This window comes from Mustela putorius, unplaced genomic scaffold, assembly GCF_011764305.1.
Source record: "Mustela putorius furo isolate JIRA1106 unplaced genomic scaffold, ASM1176430v1.1 tig00000095_pilon_pilon_pilon, whole genome shotgun sequence".
NCBI classification, from domain to species: Eukaryota; Metazoa; Chordata; class Mammalia; order Carnivora; family Mustelidae; genus Mustela; species Mustela putorius.
In genome coordinates, this window is record NW_025421280.1 from 27406352 (window position 1) to 27425875 (window position 19524).

The 19524-nt window shown below is 57.8% G+C and overlaps 1 protein-coding gene across 11 annotated transcripts in view; it reads right to left on the reverse strand.

Annotated features, from left to right (window-relative positions):
• KCNN1 (potassium calcium-activated channel subfamily N member 1) overlaps nucleotides 1-19524 on the reverse strand; it is a 31056-nt gene that overhangs the window by 9596 nt on the left and 1936 nt on the right. For 8 of the 11 annotated variants that reach the window (XR_006607218.1, XR_006607214.1, XR_006607215.1 and 5 more), the window contains exons 1-6: nucleotides 13809-14026; nucleotides 8507-8995; nucleotides 7687-7782; nucleotides 4520-4938; nucleotides 4152-4160; nucleotides 1722-1863 (exon numbers count right to left, since the gene is read on the reverse strand). Coding sequence is in view for 7 of the 11 variants with exons in the window: in XM_045081733.1 (XP_044937668.1) it covers nucleotides 1722-1863; nucleotides 4152-4160; nucleotides 4520-4938; nucleotides 7687-7782; nucleotides 8507-8995; nucleotides 13809-13973 (1320 nt within the window). In the remaining 4 variants the exon portion in view is untranslated. Of the gene's footprint in view, nucleotides 1-1721; nucleotides 1864-4151; nucleotides 4161-4519; nucleotides 4939-7686; nucleotides 7783-8506; nucleotides 8996-13808; nucleotides 14027-18677; nucleotides 18793-19524 lie in introns of those variants that run through there. The other 3 variants (XM_045081737.1, XM_045081725.1, XM_045081752.1) reach the window with 2 other exon arrangements.

Here is a 19524-nt window from a genome sequence, read left to right on the forward strand (position 1 = left end):
TCCCGGGCAGGTCCGGATGGCCATATGCCCAGCCTGAGCGGGATGGGCACAAGGTCACCCTGTGAGAAAACCCTGTCACGGGTTCCTGGAGTTCCATCTTGGAAAAAGCCCGGCCCACGGGGGCAAAGAAATGCTGGAAACCTCCACGTGGGGTCCTGCGAGTGAGCCCCGTGTTGGGCTCCACGCTCAACCCTTTCCCTCTGCTCTCCTTCTCCTCCCTGCTTGTGCTCTCCCTCTCCCTCAAAGCAACAAGCTTGGGACCGACCCCAGCACGACTGTTCGTGTGTGCACCAGGCGCACCAGGGAGCAAGCTCCGGGCCACACACGGAACTCATGTTCTGGCAGGAGCCAGGTCCCAGAGAACGGAACTCAGCTTTTCCGTTTTGTCTTGGGCTTTTGGGTTTGACCTCACATTACCCAACTACTTATCTTTTGTTCATTTGCAAAGTTCATTTGCTTGTCGTGGGGGGTTGGACTGCGGCCGGGCTTTAGTCTTTTCCCCTCCCTGCTCTTGTAAAATAACATAAGCAAATCGCGTGAAGCCATTTCATAAGACAGGGGCCATATCAGCTTGCCCAGAGGGAGGCTCCTCTGGCGGGGGGGCAGGAAGAGGATATGGACCCCCCAGCTTTTGCCCAAACAGCTTAGAGGGGATGAGGGGTGAAGAGAGGACAGAGCCACGGGCCTCGGGAGACAGTGATCACTGGGCACAGTCTACAAGCCACGAAATGGGATAGGCAGAGGCATTGCAAGACAGCCCCCACCCCCACCCCCCCACCCCCATCTGCAGGGGGAGGACACTGTCGTAGGGATGGCGTCTTGTTTTCACAAGAACAAATGCATCTCTGCGTGCAGAGATAAGGAAGGAGAGACTCCAAGGACCGGCCTGTGATGGAAGCTGGGGGTGGGACCAGATTAGCGTCTCCGGCCTGCTGGTGTTCACTGGTTGTCACCAATGAATGTTATTGACTGCGGGGAAAGGAGTAGAGGACTGTGCATCCAACGAGTCATAATTCAAAACATGGAAAAGCATTTGTGAAGGAGGTAGAAGTTTGGAGAAAAATGTTCCAGAAGGAAGAGATGAGCAGGAAGACTGGTGATGGAGTCAGGGAAAGAACGTGCTGGATGTCAAAGGCTGCCCACACCCATGGATGGCCTTGAGAAGTCTTTGGGGGAGACGGGGAACTGCCAGGGTGCACTGAGTCACAGGAGACAAACTTCACACCACTGGGGTTGAGTGGGGTGCCTGGGATACCTGAATTGTCAGGCAAGGATAGGGAATGGGAGGTGTTGACTGGATGTCCACACTATTCATGTTTCTAGGCATTTCATGTAAAGGAACAGACTTGAACCTTATAGTGAGCAGAGGTAGGCACTGGTTACAACTGGGGAAACTGAGGCATAGAAGTATCAAGCTCCTAGCCCTGGATGCAAGGGCCGTGAGCAGGCTGCAGAGAATAAAGGGCAAAGAAAACTCTGTTCTCAGTAGACCACAGCATCTAGTGCTGTGTGCACTACAGGAGCTACAGAGCGAGGGCTGGAAGGAGCCAAGAAGAGATGCCCCCAGGAGGCCCGAGGGTGCAGATTCTGAGTGGTGGCAGAGGTAAGGAGGAAGAAGGTAAATGGGTTAGGATGACACAAGAACGAACTCTGATGCATTATTGTTGGCAATGGGGTGAGCTCCCCACCAGCAGGGGGCATGCAAGGGCCCTCACCCTTACCATGATGCCAGTGAGCAGGCACACGCCCTTCCCGCAGTAGGTGTGGGGCACCATGTCACCATAGCCGATGGAGAGGAAGGTGATGGAGATGAGCCACATGGCCCCCAGAAAGTTGCTGGTCACTTCCTGCTTGTCATGGTACCTGCGGGGAGCCAGGGAAAGCCCAGTCAGTCTACACTGGTGTCTCTGCCATCACCCCTGGGGCAGGCAGCACCGGAACACCAGGGCCCTGGGTCCTCCCAGCTGTGTGGGGACCTTGACTGCAAGAAGCTGATTGCTTTGAGAGCTCAAAGTAATAAAGGTACCACTTCGAGCAGGGAGGGGGGTGTTTATCAGCCTCCTGAGGGTCCCATGGGGCAGAGGGCACCCACACTCTCCTCCCAGGCTCCCTTCCAACCCCCACCCCCGGAGCTACTGTCCAGGACGTGTGCCCTCCCCAGCCCCAGTTATGGGGCAGAGTGGGCCAAGGGAGAGTACGCCCGCACGTGTCCACATGTGTCCACACTGTGCACACAATCCCCGTCCCAAAGACAGACACACAGACAGACGCAGACACAGGTGGCCACGGGCACCAGAAGCAGCAGGGAGTGGAGGCGAGGATTCAGGTCAGACACCGGGAAGAACTTCCCCAGCCAGCAAGGCCCCATGTTGGGAAGAGGACCATGTTTTGGGGGGGGGGCAAGGGACATGGTTTTGTCCCTGGTCAGAGCTAACACTGTGAACCTGGTCCTGTGGGCTATAAACAAGTTCTACCCACGGTCAGCCTAGGCTGGGGGTCTGCGGGGTTGGTCAAGGGTTCTGCTCTAGCCCAGCCCCCAGCCTGCACAGCCCTTCCAGCTAGGATGCTTTCCAGGTGACCCACTCCTTCCCAGACTTCAGGCCCTGAGGGGGGTGTTCAAGGTCAGAGGTCAACTGAGGTGGCACAGAGTGGGGTGGGCCTCTTCTGTGGGCAGGGATAGGACAGGGGAAGCTGGGGGCAGGGGCTGGAGCCAGGGGCTGGAAATGGGGAGGTGACAGAGGCCCCAAACGGGGATGGAAGGGATGGAGAACTTTCCAGCAGGACTGATGTCTGGGACTCCCTGCCCAACCCTGGGGGCCGAATGCCACTCTGGGCGCCCCTGCCTGGGCTGCCAGTCTTCTTGCTGGCTGAGGGGGACCTGGGGCTGAACCCCATCTTTCACTGAGGTACCTAAGCCCCAAGTTACCCTGGCCTCTACCTCTTGGTCAACCAGCACCGGACACCCAGGGGACAAGAGGAGAGGGAGGCCCTCTAGTGGTGGGCGGGGGAGCCCTGGGCCTGGCTGGAGCTGTGGTGGGGACCTCAGGATGCCCCAGGACTACTTAGGACCAGGAAGTGGGGGACATGCGGGAGGCAAGGGGTGGGGTGGGGGGTGGGACAGAGCCACAGGGGCGGAGCGAGGCAGGCGAGGGGGCTTCGAGTAGCATCATAGGGCTCAGAATTTAGGATTGGCTGCCCCCCGGTCCTGCCCCGTTCCCTGCCCCAACCCAGGGAGCCCTGCAATGACCCAGACAGCACCTTGAGGGTGCCCAAGGAGGGGTGCCCCTCTCACTCCCCAGACCACACTCCTGACAGCGTGGGGTATGGTTTGTGGGTACCGGCCTCGCAGTACATTGGGAGTCCAAGGAGACCTTGACAGGTCGTGAGGTGGTAGGCCCCAATGACAATAAGGCCAGGGCCCTCACCGACATGAGCCCCACAACAGGCTGAGGCAGGGGCCATGGAAAAGGGCCTAAAGAGGGGGGAAGGCTGAGGTCCTGGGGGGCAGGTCCAGCCCAGGGATCTAATGGGAAGCCCAGTCCCAGCACCACGTGCCATAGAACCCTCCAGGGTCTTCCCCAGCAAGGCATGAGGTAGAAGAGCCTCCTTCCCAGGCAAGGTGCCCCTGTGCCCTGAGAAGCCCAGAGGGACCCTCCTTTTCCTGAAGCACCCTGCGGGTCTCCAGAGCCAACCAGGAATCAGGCCTCAGGAATGTCCCTTTGCCCCAGAGCCTCTGTTTCTTCATCTGGAAACTGGGTTGATGGTCTACACCTTCCAGGGTTGTTCAGAACAAACCCTGGGCAGGGAGAGTTGCTAAAGGCTGGGCCGGTTTTTATTTACCCCAGACCCACTCAGCTCCTGGGAGATGCTGTCCCAGTCCCCCAGGGTCAGCTGTCCAAACAAAACCCTCCCCAACCTTGGACACAGGACCTCCAGGATGCCCAGGGGACATAGCCGGAGAGCAGCCTGCCTCCCGCTGTCCTTGGCCTTGCTCCAGACTTGCCTGCCCGGGCCCCACTGGGACTCTGGGCTGGTCACAGCCACCCCGCCTCACCTCCCTATGCCCTCCCCGTGCGGCAGCTAATCTTAAATTCCTGGCGGGCAGACGGCAGCAGCTCTGTGCACACAGCTCGGTCAAAGGTAGGACTCACATGTTTTCCCTACAGTCCGATGGGGCGGGCAGAGGGGAGAAGGAGAGCAGGTTAAATTGGTGATGGTGGTTGTGGGGGGAACAGGCAGAAATGGGGCCATCCGGCTCTGGCTGCCTCCACCGCCCGGGGCCGGAGGTCGGAGGTTGGCTGCTCACTGTGGAGGAGCGGGGAGAAAGCGGATCCCAAGACCCCCCTCCCTCCCAGGGGGAGAGGGCAGGGGTCCCAGAGGAGTATGGGTTGGGGGACAGGCTGAAGTTCCAGGGGGGTGAGGGGCCTGTGCTTGAGGGATGGTCTCTGGGGCCAGGAAGTGGGGCGGGGCTGGGGTGAGCCCGGTGGGCGGGGCCGGGGCTGGAGGGGGCGGGGCGTACCTCTCACAAACACGCACAGTCCAGGCAGCTATGATCCAGGAGGAGATGCTGAAGACGAGCAGCACGGTGCCCGGGCAGATGGTCATGAGAGTCTTCATGACGAAGCGTGTGTTGAAGGTGATCTTGTTGAGCGCGCCGATGCTGCGGCTGGAAGCGTCTGTGAATATCTTGCTGTGCAGCAGCATGACGCGGCCCAGCAGGTAGAGGCGCAGGAACATGGGCACGGACAGTAGCACGTCCACATCGGCCTCGGCCGCCGACGGCGCGTACGTGAAGGCCAGCCGCGCGGTCCACGTGAAGCGGTAGTGGCCCGGCACCGGGTGGATGGCGCACACGGCCAGCTCCAGGGAGATGAGGAAGACGCGCTCGCACGTCATGGCGATGCGCCAGTCGTCCGCCCCGTTGTCCACCATGAACAGCTGCGGGAGGAGGGCGGGGCGGGCGGTGGTGGGGCTCAGCCTCGTGCCCATACCCCCTCCAGACCCCAGCCCCAGACCCCAGCCCGAGACACACACCCCCAGCCCCGCCCCCCGCTTGGCTTTTGCAAGAAACTGGCCTTGGAGTGCGAAACTCCCTAGCTGTCCCTAGCTGGCGGGGTTAGCCACAATCCCAATTAAATGTGGGACAGGCGTTCCCGAAAAAGAAAATGCAGGGTTACCGATGACCTAGCAAGCGCGCGCACTCCTAGGTACAGAGGCTAGAGAGAGGAAAACAGGCTTTGGAACAAATCCTGGTACGTTTACAATTGTGCAAAGTGTAAACAGACCCAGGGTCCGTGTAAAAATGTGTAAAAATGAATGTATTACCAAAATGGGGTCCTTTGGTGCAACGGAATATGATTCAGCCATCTGGGGGGGGGTACCTGGGTGGCTCAGTTGGTTAAGGGTCTGACTTGTGATTTTGGTCCAGATCATGATCTCAGGGTGGTGAGATGGAGCCCTACATCCAGCTCTGTGGGTCTGCTTGAGATTCTCTCTCTCTTCCTCTCCCTCTGCCCCTCCCCCCACTCTCACTTTCAAATGAATAAATACAATTTTTTTTTTTTTAAAGGGGAGGGGTGCCGGGCTGGCTCAGGTCCTGTCCTGGGATCAAACCCCATGGCAAGCTCCCTGCTCAGCAGGGAGTCTGCTTCTCCCTTTGACCACCCCCCTCGCCTGTTCTCTGTCAAATAAATCTATAAAATCTTTAAAAAAAAAAAAAAAGGTGTGTGTCGGGGAAGAGCTCTGATACTTGCTACAACGTGGAAGAACCTCGAAAACATGCTGAATCGAAGAAGGCTGTCACACAAGGTCACCCCCCGCAGCCGAAGGGGCAACGAGGCCAACCCAGCGGGCGCAGAAGCTGGAGCGCTGAGCTCAGGAGGATCATTCTCGAACAAATCTGATGGAATGTAACCCTGCCAGCTCTCTGACTTGCTGAGCACCAGACACCTTTTCTTCTTTCACCTTTTTCTCTTTGGGAATGGGAAAGTCTACCCTATGTTTGCCCCAGCCCCATAATCAGGGAGACAGTGACTTGTCTGGCTCTCGGCTGGAGAAGAAGTGTGCCTCAGTTGTACCCATAAATGATACCTCGGTGAGGCTTGGGACCTGGAGTTGCTGCTGGGATGGAGTAAGACTCTGCAGGCTGTTGGGATGCATAAATGGACTCTGCTTGGGAGGGGGACAGGAACTGGAGGGATGGCCCCGCTGGCGGAGTGTTCTATACTGACTCGAGTCCCCCCAAAATTCGTAAGTGAAAGCCCTAAGTCCCATCATGACTGTATTTGGAGAGAGGGGCTTCAAAGGTTAAATGAGGTCATCTGGGAGGGGCCCTGATCCTACAGGACAGGTGTCCTCATAAGACGAGGGCCACAACCATGGATGTGCACACACGGAGAAAGCCATGAGTTCACAGGGAGAAGGCATAGGATAGACATTCCCGTTCCTAAAGGGGGCTTTGTTGTGGCAGCCTGAGCACACTCACACAGTGCTTCTTTTTTTGTTTTTGTTTTAAAGATTTTGTTTATGTGAGAGCAAGAGAGAGAATGTGCATGCACACACCCACGAGCAAGGGGAGGGCAGAGGGAGACGGAGGGGGAAAGATGCTCAAGCAGACTCAGCACTGAGCTGAGCACAGAGCCCAGCACTGGCTCGATCTCATGACCCTGAGATCATGGCCTGAGCCAAAACCAAGAGTCAGATGCTTAACCGACTGAGCTTCATTTTTGAGTGGTTGAATCTTACTCCATTGTATGCCCATAAGACATTTGATGTGTCCATCCACCAGTTTTGGGTTATGTCCAGTGTTTGGTTACTGTGAATAAATAATGGTACACAGGTGTACAACTTCTGTGTGGATATAGGTTTTCATGTCTCTTCGATGTCATGGAATTGCTGAGTTGCATGGTACCTCTGTTTCACTGTATGGGGAACTGACTGTTGTCCCCAGCTGCTGTGCCTTTAGAACTGCTTCCTTCCAACTCATGGATCACTGTTCCCTCCACTGGCCCTCACCACATGCCAGACCCTGGTTGTCTCCAGTGATGTCTGTGGGTGGTGCAACCCAGGCAGGATTTTCCTCTACCTGTCTCCCGCCAAACCATGGCTACTTGAGGTCAGAGGTCAGAGGCCAGAAGCCAGACTGAGGAGCCAACTCTGATACCCTCTGGCATCCCCCGGCCCTCATGCCAGCCCCAGGTGGCCTCTGCCTGCTGTGCGCACAGGTGCCCAACGTGCCCTGAGCTGGGCTCTCTGGCCCACTGAGATTTCGATGAACTCCCGAAACAAGAGAACAGACTCTCTGACATCTAATAACCCTTTAAATGCGGGGTCTGATCAAATAGGAACAGAAGCCTGGTGTCACAAACACTGGTTTCCAAGGTTGCCAAACCTCAGAAGACCAGGGCTGGGAAGGTGCTTTCGAGTGCCAGCCCCAGCTCACCTCCTCCTGCTCCCTCACTGTTCTCCCCCCCACTCCCTGCAGCCAATAATCTCTGAAAAGTGAAACAGAGGCATTCCAAAGAAATCTGGAGTGATCTAAAGCATGTGTCTTCACAGAGATCTTTTTTCTTTTTTCTAGGAAGAGGCTCTTGGTCTTTATGTTTTAGGGGGTTGGGGTCCTGGGTGACTGGTGTTGGTGGGGGCAGGGCACCGGGAGGGGATCGCCCGGGCCAGTGGGGCACTGACCTGGATCTCCCGGGCGTGGTACAGGACGACCAGGCCCAGCAGGATGACGGTAGAGAGGCTGATGAGGCATTTGAGTGCAAATGAGTACAGGGACTCCTGGGCAGAGAGAGAGAGAAAGAGAGAGAGAGAGAGAGCAGAGGGCAGGAGGACAAGGATGTTGGGGGGCAGGTGGCCCTCCTGACCCCCACCTGGGCTCTCTATTCAGGAAGCCATGCTTCTGCCTTTACTCCTTAGGCCTGAGTTGACAGCAAGGCTGGCTATACTTCGGAGCTTATAAGGCCTGGCCTTCTAAAGTCCCCGCGTGTGGCCATCTATGAGGCCTGGCCTCATGCAGGCACAGGCTGTCGCGGTCTCTACGGCCTGGCCTCCTTCTCCTTCCCTGTTTCATCGTTGATAGCTGGTATGCCGATCTCTCTCGGTCCTCACACAACCTTGGGGGGCACAAGGGGACACAGAGCCAGACTCATAACCCAGCCCAACCACTCTCAGAAGGAGAAGCTCTTTCCGGGCTCTGGGGCCCAGGCCTTCTCTGGGGCTCTCTTATCCTGGGCTGGCTCCCAGGCCAGGGTGAAGCCAGGGTGTGGCCTCTTGATGCAGGGCAGAAGGAATGGGCTGAAACCTAACTTCCCCTTGGGCAGCCTGACCAGTACTCCCCGCCTCCGGGGCCCCCTCCTCCCAGCACCCTCCACCTACTTCTCCTGTGGCCAGTGTGGTCCCTGTGGCCAGTGTGGTCCCTGACCGGTGCCCAGGGAGTGATGGGGGAGCCAGGCAGGCCCAGAAGGGACTTCCCTGGGGTGCGGAGGGGAAGGGCTATGCTTACCTTGGTGTAGACCCCCCAGGACAGCTCCGTCTCGGTCACCATCACAACGATGCCGAACATGCCAAAGATGAGGGCGTAGTCGCTGAGGCGCTTCCGCTTCTCAAAGAGCGCCCGCCGGTGGCCCAGGCGGTGGCCCACGTTCGGGGTCTTCCCGGAGTCCCTCCTCCTGCCTGCCTCATCCTCTTCATCGTCTTCCTCCTCTTCCTGGTCCTGGGGCTGCCCCCGGGGACTGCCGGGTGAGGGCCGGGCTGGCTCGTTCTTGGCCACCACCACCTGGAGGCTCGGGCCATGTGGGGGCTGCGGGGGGTGGCCAGCCTCGGGCTCCGAAGGATCTCTGCCCTGGACACCCAGCCCACTGCCCAGCGGCCGCCCCCCGCAGCCATTGTGGCTGTGGCTGTGGCTGTTCATGACTATGTGGGCGCCGGGGTTGGGCTCGCTGTAGGCCGCCCGGGGCCCAGCATGGCTCAGAGACTGGGTGCCCGCGCTGACCTGAGGGGGCATAAGGGACACAGTCATGGCAGGGCCTGGCCAATGGACCAGAGGGCCAGGGACCACTGCCACCACCCCAGAACATTTTGAGGCTCAGGAAGCCATGAACCCAGAGAGGCTGACATGTGGGATGACCATCCCAAATCAGCCCACAATCCTCCCCTGCTCACAAAACCTCCCAAGGCTCCCCAGTGCCGTTGCATGAAAACCAAAATTCTCCTTGTGGCCAGAAGGTCCTCTGTGGTCTGGCTCCTACCCACCTCAACCTTCTCCCTCTCCCCAGAGTCATTCCCTTCCAGCCCCATAAGCATCCCCATCACCAGATGTGACAAGCCTGGTCTTGCCTGGGGTCCTTGCATCTGCTGTGGCCTCTTACCAAAACTTTGCCCACTGATTTTCTGTCTCCGGGTACCTAGAACAATGCCTAGCACACAGCTGATACTCAGTAAAGACTTCTGAGGGTCTGGAAATGGAATTTGCCAGCAGGTTTGCCTGGGAGGGCTGGAGGCTGTGTAAGTGTGTGGTCCGGAGGTGACTCCAATCCAGGCTTGACTCCTCCTGACCTTCAGGCTCTTGGACAAGTTAATGTCACCCTACTGAGCCTCCATTTCCTCCCCTACAGCTGTCCAAAAGCCTGAACACACCTCATTGTGGGGGACATTAGGACGATGGCTGGGGCTACAGGGACACCCTTATCCAGCTCCCTCCTGCCTGGGCTTCGGAAGGAGGTCCATGATCTCCAAATAGATTCCACGACCAGTGTGGCAACCGAGCATTCAGCTCTAAGGTCCCAGAATGGATTCTGTGGGGCCTTGTGAGATGTGCTCAGCCTGGCCTTGTGTGATCTCAGGTCAACCTCAGTTTCCCCACCAGGCTACCAAGGAGCAGACTCATTACCCTGATACCCTTGCATTCTGCCCTCGGATAGGGCAGTGTCCTCTGGCATCACGTTCAAGGGCAAGAACCTTGATGCCAGTGGCACATACATGACGAGGCTGTCTGGAGTCTCGCCTCCGGGGTCACCACTTGCTAGACCCTTCCCCGCATCTCCCCCTCCCACAAGCTGGCATTTAGTGAACATCTACTATATGCCAGGCTCTATCCTTCCCCCAAATTTTCTCCTCCATCCTCACAATGCCCCCAAGAAGGGGGTCCTGGAATTTGGCCAGTTTTATAGCTAGGGAAACTGAGGTCCCCATAAAGGGACTATCTCCTTATAGGGTGGATTCTAGACCGGGCTGCCTTGTGAGATTCCCCTGACAAGTGCTGTCCTCTTTGAAAAGGCCAGGTTAGCATGCACTGCAAGGGCCTAGGTACCAGGCCCAGAAGAGAGGGCTGTATGTACAGACGGGATGCCACCCCAGCCCAGAAGCCACACCCTCCGGGAGACAGACACAGAAACCGTCACACCAGGACAGGATGAGACAAGCCATGCTACCAGGAAGGGCACGGGCTACCTTGGCCAGGGTAGGACCACCTATGTCCCTTGTCTGACACCCCCAAGATAGCATCTGACCACCCATGACATGTCCCCATATGCTGGTGCCAGCACACAGTAGGAGCACAAGAAACGCTCCTTGCATGGCATGGCAGTGACCTCGTGAGCATCAGAAAGTGTCTCTTCCCTCACCACTCCCAACCATCCCATCACATCAACCAGGCCAGGGACACCTGTGGCCTGACGCTTCCACTGATGATGCGTGGCCTCGCACAGGTCTGACGTCTCATGGTTTACACAGGCTGGTCTCCTGCAGGCCCAGCACTTCCTCCTAGTTTGTAAGGCTGACCTTGGCCCTGATCTCTAGCTCCACCTTCACACACACTCAGGTGCCACTCTCCTCCTGGGCCAGGGCCCCTACTTGCTACCTGGAGGGCCATTAGCTGTTGGCAGGGCCGCGAGCTTGTCACCAGGACACACGCAGCAATCCCAGACCCTGCTCACACCCGGGGGATGAGGACTCCTACCATCTCTCCTGAGAGTGCAGAAGGTCCTCGCCTGGGGCTCAGGGGCATAGGCAGGAGAGGCAAGTGGCCTGGCAGACAGCGCCTGGAGGGGGTGGGGTGCTGCAAACGACCTTCCGAAACGCACTGATGAAGATGCAGTTTGGGGATGTGACTCAGCCGCCCGATGCACAGGCCAAATTCAGCCGTGTGTCCGCCATGCTCCTCCTTGCCTGGCAGCCTCGTCCTAAGGCGCCCTGGGCAGGGAGGGGTTGTGGGGATGAGTACAGGTGGCCTCTGGGAGGGAGAGAGGCAGCAGGGGGGTGGAGCTTCCAGGGCCCACGATGTGAATGTATACCTAGCTCTGATTGTGGCCTTTATTGAGCTCTTTATGAGAATTATCACGTTTAATCCCCACTGCCACTCAGTGAGGTAGGTGGCCATCCTGGTCCCATTTCACAAATGGGAGATAAGGATCAGAGATGTTTAGCACCTTGCCCAAGGTCACAAAGCCAGGAAGGGCAAGAACTAAGTTGGTACCATCTGGGGGCAATGAGTGGCTAGATCTGCCAAGTTCCCTCTTTCCAAGCCACCATCTGAGAAGGGAGCCAGCTCAGCCCTGCCCTTGACGGGCCACAGAGCTTGGGACACAGGCATGGTGGGTGTCTGAACATACCCATGATCTCAGAGGACACAGAAAGACCGAGAGTCCTGCCTGACTCTCCATAGAAGGGGGCAGCTTCTGCGAGTCTGGGTGGGGACAAGAAACCCCACACTTGCTCAGGTCTGCCTTCCCCTCCCCTACTGCAACTGGGCCTAAAGCTGGGGTCCCAGGGCTCCTTAGAAATTTCCAAAGAGGGGCGCCTGGGTGACTCAGTTGTTAAGTGTCTGCCTTCGGCTCAGGTCATGATCCCAGGGTCCTGGGATCGAAACCTGCTTCGGGCTCAGTGCTGTGCGGGATGCCTGCTTCTCCCTCTCCCACTCCCCTTGCTTGTGTTCCCTCTCATGCTGTGTCTCTCTCTGTCAAATGAAAAAATAAAATCTTAAAAAAAAAGAAAGAAAGAAAGAAAGAAAGAAATTAATTCCCAAAGAATCAGGAGCCCCTCTGAAGCCCTGGCCAATGTTGGATGTCTATGGAAGGGTGTATTTTTGTGGGTGAAGGACATGGGTTTGCCAATGGGTTCTAAAACATTAGAAACACCCTTGGGGCACCTGGGTGGCTCAGTGGGTTAAGCCGCTGCCTTCGGCTCAGGTCATGATCTCAGGGTCCTGGGATCGAGTCCCGCATCGGGCTCTCTGCTCAGCAGGGAGCCTGCTTCCCTCTCTCTCTCTCTGCCTGCCTCTCCATCTACTTGTGATTTCTCTCTGTCAAATAAATAAATAAAATCTTTAAAAAAAAAAAAAGAAAGAAAGAAAGAAACACCCTACTGGGCCGCATCTGGTTTTGAGGGCCTCTAGAATCACCAAAACCACCTAACGTGTCTGGGGCATGAGACCTCTGTTCACTGAAGGCTGGGATGGAAGGGTGAGCCAAGCCCCTGCTTCCACACCATCCCAAGAGATGCTGTGGGAACCTTGTGAGCCACAAAGGGCAGGGGGCACCCAGGAGGACTCAGGAGTGGGAGGAGGTAGGCAGGTGGCAGGGAACAGGAGAGCTAGCTCCTCCAAGGTCTCCCACCCAACAGAAATGCAAACTGGCCAGATCCCAAGGGTCCTTGAGTGAGCCCTTTCACAAATGCAGTGGCTGCCTGGGAGGGACCCTGGGGCGTCCTAGCTGGGATGAAGTCACTGCCCTCTCCTCAGGGGCCTTGGTGTCCCCCACAGTGGGTCGGCGGCCAGGATGAAAGCGAGATCTCACTTGGGAAATACTTAGCTTGTGGCCACGGGTACATTTGAGGTGGTGGAGCTGCCCAGGGCCACACTCCATCCTTCAGAGCTGGACAAGAAGGTGCCCCCTGCCTGTCAGTCTCCAAGACAGAGCCCCCTTGGGGCAAAATGCCCACCCCACCACTTTTAGGAACTAGGGCCAACACACCACTTTTAGGAACCAGCACACGGCAGAACCTTCCAGGATGTGTGGGCAAGCTGTGGGGTGTGTGTCCCTGTAGGGACACACCTTGGGTAAGGTCCCCAAGACACCCCACCCAGCAGCACTCTTTGGCCCTAGCACTGCAGGGTGGACAGGATCCACCTGCCCTCCCAGCCCTGAGCTGCCCGGGAGTGGGTACAGTAAGGCACCGACTGCCCAGTTCCCTTGGGCACCCCCCCACCCCCATCAACACCAGTCAGAAACCTGCCAGCGGTGAGCAGCGTGCAGTTAGCCTGCCCAGCCTTCCCCATGGCTGCCTCCAACAGCGCCCTCCACTCTGACCCATCAGCATCTCCCGTTTGGCCCCCAGCCTCCAGCACTCACATCTGCAGCCCTCCAGGACAGCCAAGGCAGTGCCCTGTGGGGGTACCTCAACCTCTGTCCAGGGACAGCTGGGAGACCCAGCTCCCTGGCCCCTGTAGGGGCGACCCTGAGGGCAGTACCTAAGGGCCAGTGGTGAGGGTCTCCTCCCTCCCATTCCCAAGTCAGTCCCAGGTTACTGCCTTCACCCCAAGAGCTCTCCCCACCCTATCTATGGAGTTTGGAGACTCACTGCTCTACCCCCGACAAAGTGAACCCAGTACCTTTCCCCTCCGGAGTGGGCGGTCCGTGAATCTGCACTCACTCAGACAGTGCACATACCCATGCATTCCCTCCCTCTCTGCGTCCCTTGGGTTCCAGACCCTAGAGAGACCCTCTGTCCTGGCGCCTGTCCCGAACCGCGCGTCCCCTCTCCGGGACGCGCCTTGCTCCTAGAGCGCTCCGGTCCGTCCCACCCCGTACCTGCAGGGCTCGGCTCCCACGGGCAGAAGAGGCTGGAGGGGAGAGGGTCCCACGCGGCCGCAGACCCTCGCGTGCGTGCCGAGGCCGGGGCCGCGGACGGGGCGGGCAGCAGACGGCGGACGCGGGGCCCGGAGGAGGCCGGGCCAGGGGCGGCGGCGGGTGCATCCCCCGCCGCCCAGTCCACGGGCCCGGCCGGGGGCGAGCGCCCGCCCGGGCCGGGAGAGGAGGGGGCGGTGCGACGCGGGCGGAGCCGCCGATTGGTCGAGCCCGGGTTGGTACCGCCCCCGGCGACCCCGCAAGCCCCGCCTACATTTAAAGATCCCACATTCCCGGGAGTCCTCTTCAGCCCCCAGCGCTCAGCGGGTCCTCAAACTCGCTCTCTGGCTGGACGCAATGGAGGGCACCTGACTTAGCGAAGCGACAACTCCCGCCCCCGACAGCTCTCGGTAACTCCTAGAGACCCCCCTTTCCAAAATCGAGTCCCCAAACTCCAGCCAACCCTCGACCCCTCAAATACACGCATTTGCTGAGGGGAGAACTTCGCAAAGCGACTGGACACCTCCCTCCTGACGTGACCCACTCAGACATCCTGCTTGCTGTCTATTGCCAAGTGCAGGGTGCCTAGGACCCTAACGTGGGGGCTTCTAGGAGTTGAGAGGATGCTTGCTAGGGCCATGGGTTCAAGGCCATCTTCTTGGTACTTAGCCCCACCATTTCTAACCCTTACCACCAATACCAGGATGGCAGACCAGCAGAAGCCTGCTTGTCCAAAACCATGCTCCTTTCTCCTGGCACCTAAGGGGTCCTTGGGCGACTCATTTATTCAACTTAATAATGGCTGGAAGGGGCCTTGGGGATGGGGCAGGGGGAGCTCTTTCCTCCTCCTCCCCCAAGCTGCCTTGGGCTTTACCCTATCCCTGCCTGGCTGGGGTGACTGAGTCCAGCTCTGACCCCCACCCTCCACCTCTCTCCCAGTCCCCCACTGTTTTCTTCCCAGCTCAGAGATTGGGACAGGGTCAGGAACATCTGAGTGCTCGTCACTACCTGTAGTCTGCTGATCTGTTTCCTCTGCGCTGTCCGGAAAATAGCAGGACTGAATGAGGATGAGCGGATGGCTACCTGGGCAGGGGGTGGTCTCATGGGCCAGCGATGAGGCTACGCAGGGCCAGGTGATGGCCCCGGGGTCAGCGGATGAGACTTCTGTTTCTCATCCCAGCCTATTGGGGACACCCCAAAGAAGGCCTGGCCGTGGAAGCCCGGGGACCACTCAATGCCCTGCCGTGTCCGCAGGGGTGCCAGGATGGGGAACCCTAAATGGATGCATTCTCAAGCCATGCCCAAGGAACAGCCACGCCTTCTGCAATCCCCATCCGCCTATCGGCGCAGCAGCCCCCCACCCCAGGCCTGCCTGGGCTGCTGGGGGCTCTTTCTAAAGCACGGTCACGTTGGAACCACCCACACCTCCCTCGGGACCTGGCACACATCCTTGTACTGCATTCAGTGCTCCAGCCCCTGCCAGCCTGGGCCTGCCCCTGTGCGGATCCCTGCCCCACACGAAGCATTCACACCATGCCCACGGGTCGACTCCAGCCTGCGCAGGCTTTCATGGAGTGCCTGCAGCATCAGATGCTTTTTGAATTCAAGTCTAACATGGAAACATCCAGATATTCACAAAGGCATGGGCCATGGACCCTGGAGGCTCCTCCAGGCCCTCCCACAGGCCCTGCAGGCTCTGTACCCATCTTCTCTCTCTGGAAAGATCCCTCTTTCCCATCGGGGCTCACCTGCCCTAAGGGACCAGGGACACCCATCAAGGAGCTAAACTTAGGATGGTTGACCTGGTGAATGACCACCGCCTACCCAAGTCTGCCCTCCTGCCTGCTTGAACCTCACCCCTCGGAGACAAGGCTGGCTGAGGTGGATAGGGGTCAGGGGTGGACAGATGTGGGGCTGTAGGTGGTCACCGCCTGAGATTTCATTGCAGACAGAGCCTTGTATCAGCCCATGGTTGGCTGGGAGAGACCTGAGGAGCCTACACATGAACTTGTCAGTTGGGATGCTCCCGGTGGGACTCAAACTCCCAGGAAATGGCCTAAAGAACAGGCAGGGGATGGGGCGGTTGTTGATCAGGAAGCACCTTTCCAGGGGCCTGAGGGCTGGGCCACAAGTCTAGGGCAGTGGCCAAAGGTCCAGGTGCAGGAGACCTGGGAGAGCCTCAAAGGGGTTATGGGGCCCATAGCTTGCCTGAGCAGGGATGCACTGGCCACCTACTCCCTCCCCGCAGCTGGCATCCACACAAACCTCACACCCATCTGGGGCCTGGCAGATGACTGCCCAGGAGGTTGGATCCTGAGTTCCCCCTGAGTGTGGAGATGGCAGGGTGGGCAATATATTCATTCATTCATTCATTCATTCACATAGCCACTGAGCCCCTTTTCTGAGTCTGGTGCTGGGAAGGCAGAGTCGGAGATAAAAACTTGTCCTTCTTGGAGTTGAATTTCTAGAATTGGAATAACCCTCTCCAAACAAAAGGAACAGTAGGAATTCTAGATACACAAGTATTAGGAGATGATCCTAATGATCTAATGACTGGAACAAAGGAGGGGACTTTGGGGTGGTCATGGGAGGCCTCCCAGAAGTGGGGAACATTCCAAAGGGGCCAAGGAGTGGGCGCTGGGAGAGCTAGAAGGGGGCACCGGTGAAGGGCGCACTGCAAGGGTCAAGGCGCTAAGGTGGGACCAAGGAGGGCATGTTTGAGGAAGAGAAGAGACAGCAGTGTGGCCAGAGGGAAGGAGCAAAAAGGAAGGGCCAAGTCAGAGGCTGGCAGGGGTTCCCACCTGCAGAGATGTGTTTGATGAGCCTCCCCCATCTAGGACCCTAGGGTCCAGTCCACCTAGGACCTCAGAGGGTGACCTTATTTGGAAACTGGGTCTTTGCAGATCCCGTTAAATGAAGGGGCGGTCATACTAGATTAGGGTGGGCCTTAACCCTAAGACTAGGGGTCCTCCTAAGAAGGCCACGTGAAGACACACACAGACACAGACGCTCAGCAGACTACCACGTGAAGACAGATGCGGAGACGGGAGTGATGTGGCCAGAAGCCCCAGGACACCTGGAGCCCCCAGGAAGGGGAAGAGCCAAAACGAAGATCGTGCCCTAGGGCCTCCAGAGGGAATGTGGCCCTGCTCACCCAGGGATTGCAGGCCCTGGCCTCCAGGACTAGGAGAGAAAGACATTTCTGTTAAGGTTGCAGGCCTTTGCAACATCCCTGGAAAGTCACATAGTGGTCACAGCCAAGGGCTCTTCCCTCGCTGAGCCTTGGTTCCCTCGGCAGGGTAGTGGGGGCCCTCTGAGGGCAGTGAGCAGGTCTAGGCAGCTAATCTCCCCTCAACCGTGCTAGGTACACAAGCACTCTCTAGATGTTCCTAGTGACTGTCGGACTGATCAGAGCCTGATTGGTTCAAGCACCTTCCCTGGCTTCTCTGGCTCCAATCCAGTCTCTGTGAGGTCCCCCCCAGAGGCATCTTTCCTTGCTAAAATCTCATCATGTTGCTTGTGATTCAGAGTGCTCCGTGGCTCCCCATGGCCCTTGTGGCATCCGTAGAATTAGACCCTCAGCACGACTCCAGATGGACACTACCAAAGGCCTACTTGCCCTTCTAGACATCGCTCAAAGAGCAAGAACACCTCCTCCAGGACGCTTTCCCAGATTTCCCAGAGCATGACAAATCTCTCTCTCCTCATAGTTCCTCAGCACTGGGCAGGAACTTGGCCACACACACTCCCTCCTCCAGGCCCACCCAGTTCAGTCCCAGAATCTGCCCATTTCTCTCTCTCTCCGACTCTACACAGTCTCGGCCCAGCCAACTCTACCCAGTTGCCTCCTGGACTCCCCTCTGGCCTTCTGCCCCAGCATTCCTGGTCTCCACAGTAGTTACAGAGGCTTTTGAAAATCATAAATCAGTCTCTTCCGTGCTCATACACCCTCCTTGGCTCCCCACGGCTCTGCAGTCCACTCTACCTCAGCCTCTACATGCAGACCCCTTTGTCTTCATCTTCCTCCTCTCTTCCTTGCTCATTCTGTTCCAGTTATAGCAGCCTCCTCATCCTCCTCCTTATATAGCAGTTCCTCAAACATGTCGAACTCGTTGCTGCCTCAGGACCTTTGCACGTGCTGTTCCTGCTGCCTGGTATGCTGTTCTCCCAGCTCCCACCTGGCTGACTCCTCCTCCTCCGGGTATCAGCTCATGGTCACCTCCCTGGAGGGGCCCCTGTGCCCTGGTCATTCTCTAACACAACAATGTGTTTTATTTTCCTCCCAGTACATCTCACAAGGGTTGATCTGGGCCAGCCTCAGTCCCCGCTGCATCACTAGTGCCCAGTCCAGAGCACACAGTACCTGCTCAGTGTTTGTCCACTGATTACATGCCCATACATATCTAGAAACCTTGCCTCAATTCTCCCCACATCCCCACTGACGGCTCACTGTTGACCCTGAACGTCAGCCAATGTTTGCAGGCGAAAGAAAGGGCGAAGGAGCTGCTCCCTAAAAGGCGTCTTGGGGAGTAAGACCACAGAATCTGGGCGGTGGGGGCTATAGGGGTGGTGGAACCTTCCAACCTGGGGCAAACCAGCCCCCCACCCCAGCTGTATAACACAGAGCAGGTCACCCAGCCTCTCTGAGCTGGTTCCCTACCACCAGTGAGGAGAAAACTGACAGTCACTCTCTGGGGGCTCTAGAAGGCATAGTTGTTTTGTTATATTTTGTTTGTATGATGTCAAAGGTTGGCACTTTTTTCTTAGATCACTAGTTTTCCTACCCAGCTCCTGGACCACTCCCCAAAAACACCCGAATCTGGATTTACTCACCCTGGTATGCAGGGGTCTCCCTGATGAGGCACCACCAAAGGGCCTGTCCCCTTTGATCCTGCTGGATTACCACGTGGCTGGCAGGGGGCTGAGCTGCCTTTCTTCTCCCCTCAACCTGTAAGGACCAGACATGGGGTGTGGGGTAGAGGCAGGGCCCCAGGACGGTGGGGGTGCATACAGCCCCTCACAGCAATCGTCTTTACAATAGATCTCTCTTCTGACTAGCTGAATTACCTTGTAAGTTTTAGGGAAACAAGATCAGTGGTGTTGTCTGGCCAGTGGGGCCTTGTTTCTGGGCCCAGGCCCCTCAAAGAGGCCCTGCTTATATTTCCACCCCATACCTGGCACCCTCCCTGGAAGCCTCACTTCCTTCAACAGGATGCCACTGCGCACTAAACGCTCTATCTGCCTTTCCGCATACAGTTCCCTGCCCTGCCCCCAGTTCTCCCCACTCCCCAGTTCACTCACCACAGGGAGATCTAGGTGGATGAGGCTGGGGCGGGCTGGTGTGAGGATGAGGGAGACAGGGAACCCTGACTTGACCAGCTGTATTCTTGGCCACCCCCAAATCCTCACCCAGTCTATAGCTGCCCTGAAGTCTGCAGCGCCCTCAAGGAATTCACTCTGTACTGGGCTGTTGCCCAAGCCCCTTGGTACCTGGGACCTACCCTGGAGGAGCGGGCCAAAGAAGACACAGAAGAGCCCTGTGGCGGAAAGGGGTGAGGGAGCTCGACCCCAGAAAGGGACTGAAGGGGTAACAGTCTGAAGTGGACGTCCCAGTTGCCCTTCCTCTTGCTGGGGGTCTGGAGTGGGGCCAGTGGCCCCCCAGACATCTCAGGGGCTGCCT